Source organism: Vigna umbellata, chromosome 5 (assembly GCF_029865625.1).
Source record: "Vigna umbellata cultivar VRB3 chromosome 5, Vumbellata_1.0, whole genome shotgun sequence".
Taxonomy (NCBI): Eukaryota; Viridiplantae; Streptophyta; class Magnoliopsida; order Fabales; family Fabaceae; genus Vigna; species Vigna umbellata.
In genome coordinates, this window is record NC_142169.1 from 17,245,540 (window position 1) to 17,249,178 (window position 3,639).

The 3,639-nt window shown below is 32.6% G+C and overlaps 1 protein-coding gene across 1 annotated transcript; it reads left to right on the plus strand.

The window, feature by feature from the left end:
• Positions 1 to 2,278: 2,278 nt before the first annotated feature.
• LOC124841516 (uncharacterized) lies at positions 2,279 to 3,414 on the plus strand. Its single transcript, XM_047317801.2, has one exon. The coding sequence runs from the start codon at positions 2,464 to 2,466 to the stop codon at positions 3,157 to 3,159; it is 696 nt and encodes a 231-aa protein (XP_047173757.1). The 5' UTR covers positions 2,279 to 2,463; the 3' UTR covers positions 3,160 to 3,414.
• Positions 3,415 to 3,639: the final 225 nt, after the last annotated feature.

Here is a 3,639-nt window from a genome sequence, read left to right on the forward strand (position 1 = left end):
GGTGTAATTGTATGCGTTAAAAAAATATATTTAAACCTCATAAATGAGCCTTATATATTTCCATCCTAAAGTAATTTGTAAAATGTAAAATAAAGTATAAGGAAAATGTATAATAGCCCGAGTTTTTTCTTATATATATTGCAAAGAAGTTGATAACCTTTATTCACAGTTATTTTAGACTAAAATGACTTTTCCTCAATTTAACATTCTTATTTTTTTTCCACGGTAATTTGTAGTTGTTAAATTTTTTATATCATACACTATTGGTATATAATCATTTCTATTCATATGCGTGAATAGTAGAACTTCCAATCTTATATCATAATTTTGTGTGTGTGTGTGGATATATATATATATATATATATATATATATATATATATATATATATATATATATATATATATATATATATATATATATATATATATATATATGATGTGTGCGTTTTATTTGAACAGCTTATTAATTTATATTTTAATCGTCTCAAGATTCTTAATCTTAAATATTTTACATTTTAAAGTTAATGATGCGTATATGATAACATCTAGTTTGTCCCATTCTGTAAAAATTTGTTTTTAAGAACTAAATATACTGGTACATTAATCTACAAAATTTCATTTTTAATATTTTTGTGATATATTTAATGTTATAATTTTATTAGTTTTTTTCAAATTTTTAAAGCAAAAACATATTTACTGTGTAAAAATAGCAAATTAATGTTTTTTTTTCTTTCGTAGAGTACATTTCTCATGAAAATAGTTTTTTGTTTTCTACTTTATAAGCATTAATTAATAACATGACCATAACTTTAATTATATTAGTATTTTATTGCGTTTTAAATCCCATGATTATAATTTATTTGTTGTTTAAAGCATTTCTTCCACTAAATCTAAACTAGATATAAAAATGTATACTTGTTAAATTTATTTAATTGTGTGCATTTACCTTCTAACTTAAAATGTATTTTTTGTTATATTCTATCTTTTGTTTAAATTTAAAAAAAAAAATTAACATACACAAATATTTGTTGATTAGTCCTTACTTGATTCTTGCTCATTTTTCCTTTACAAAAAAAGAAAAATATTGCATACATTAGTTGATCAAGATACTATTATATTTTTTTAAGAAAAAATAAGTTGCAATTTTTTTTCCTCAATTTTAAATTAATAAAAAAAAGGTAGAAGCAGCATGCTTCCTAATCTTGCAACCAAATGAAGAATGAATTGACTGAGCATAGCACACCCACATAATTACTAATGATAAATCTAAGTAATTTATTCTTAGAGATCTTAGCTTATAGGCTAATCATCAAAAAGGACATGGAGCTCCTCCCACCTGTAATCATCGTCCGAATGTGCAACTCATCACTTCATATGAACTTTGCCTTCATAAACAATAATCAGAAACACTAATAAATCAAATTTTATGTGGATTCTATATCTTAAATAGATTTTGTAGAGCCTCTATTTCTGATAACTTCCACGTTCATGTACTATCCCATAATTTCATTCAAACCCTCACATGCACCAACTTTGGACTATATGAAGTTTATTCCTACACAATATTAAATTTTATTTTCTCTATTTTAAACAATCCCAAACTAATTTGATTGGACGAATAATCATGTAATGGGGTATCTAGGAGAACATGCTTATCATTAGTCATTTCGATTTCTAATTATGCTACCCACTAATTATATAAACTCTCTTTTCTCACCTAAAAATAACATATTCATAATTATTATTTCGTCCTTGTTTTTCCTCCCATCATTTGAAACTCATTTCTGTAAAAATAGTTTTTTTTTTATCAAGTTTAAATGAAATGGCAATCATCATTTAAAAAAATATTTAGAATTGAATAATTAAAAAAAAATTACCAATGTTTAATTTAACCTGCATTTTACATAATTAAAAATGAACTTTTTTTGTGAACGTTTGATGCCCCCTTAAGAGTCAAATATGGATTCTGTCACCCATTGTGTCCTTTCATTGCTCCCTTTTCCCTTTCTGAGCGATACATTAGATTACTCAATTATGAGACCACAGTATGGCAAATTATGAAAGCTAATAAGTACTTATGAATAAAGCGATAAAGCTTCAAGAAGCTTAAAAAGTATAAGTTATTATTTTCCCTTCGATTTTATTTTTTATATTTTAATCAGATTAATTATTATTACACTACAACATATATATAAACTCGGTTAGGAATTTATAAATTAAAAGTCTCGTATGGATCATCTTCCATAAAGAAAAAAAAAAGGCACGTGCTCACAGAAGGAAGGGCAAGATGGGAAAACAGAAGAAAGCGAGGGCAGAAACGAGAATGCGCTCACCCCAAGTGTGTCTTATTTAAACCAGAGACTCGACCACAACAAAACAAACTCACCATTACCAAAAAGAGAAAAAACGAAACACTGAAACGCTTCGTTTCATTCATTCAGTTTCTTTCACCAACCTTCCACGATGAACCCGCGAACGACGTCGTCATCGTCGAAGACGAAGAAGAAGCAAACGGCACCAGAGCCGCACCATACGGCATGGGGCGGGAGATACCTCGGCGTGCGGCGGAGGCCGTGGGGACGGTACGCGGCGGAGATTCGCGACCCTTCAACCAAGGAGCGGCACTGGCTGGGCACCTTCGACACCGCCGACGAGGCCGCACTCGCCTACGACCGAGCCGCACGTGCCATGCGCGGATCACGTGCGCGCACCAACTTCGTCTACGCCGACACCACTCCCGGCTCATCCCTCACCCCCATCATCTCCCCCGACCAACAACCCCTCCCTCAACCCGACCCGGTTCTAACCCTGGACCCGTTTTCCCTGCTGGGGTTTTCCTCCGGTTCTTCCTCCTACGATGAAAATGCCTCGGCCAACGTGGCAGCCTCCCACTTCAGCCAACAACCGTTTTTCGCAAATAATGATAACAATAATTATTACAATAATAAGAATGATAATGAGAACAGTGGGAGCACGGTGGAGCTTCCTCCATTGCCACCGGATATTACAAGTTCCATGGGTTACGTGATGGAACAGCAGAGTGATGGATTTTATTGGGAGAGTAGTCCAATGTTGGGTGCAATGTCAACAGTGTCAGAGAATGTTAGTGCAGAGTCTGAAGTTTTTGAGTTGGGGAGCTCCTCCTACTTCTTCTTCTGAGAGTTTATTCTAGGAAACGATAATGATGCATGGTGTGTACTAGAAGAGTTAGTTTGGTGGGTTTATGTCTGTATCCGTGTTCTGTGTGCCCGTGTTGTTTTTGTTGTTTTCTCATTTGGGTCGTGGAACGAGACTTTGCGATCGTGAATGGGGGAAATAGTGTTATTATTTAAGACCTGGGTTTGTCTTCCAGAGTGCGTAATGTAAAGTGTTACGTTGCGACCAAATGGTGAATATAACCATCATTTTACGTTACTTTTGTTTTGTTCGGTTCTTTTTCCACAACCACAGACCAACACAACTTACGTGCTGTATTTTAGTTACTTGTTTTTTCTTCTCAAATTCAAATTAACCATGTAATATTCTAATGCTATTTATTTCATTATATTAATAATTTAACCTATGCTTTATCTCTCTCTTCAACTTATACATCTATGTCTAAAGAAAATTTTCCTTTTCTTAATGTTTAAATAATGGAAT

Coding starts and splice junctions, on each gene's coding strand:
- LOC124841516 (XM_047317801.2), top strand. CDS start 2,464: ATGAACCCGCGAACGACGTCGTCATCGTCGAAGACGAAGAAGAAGCAA.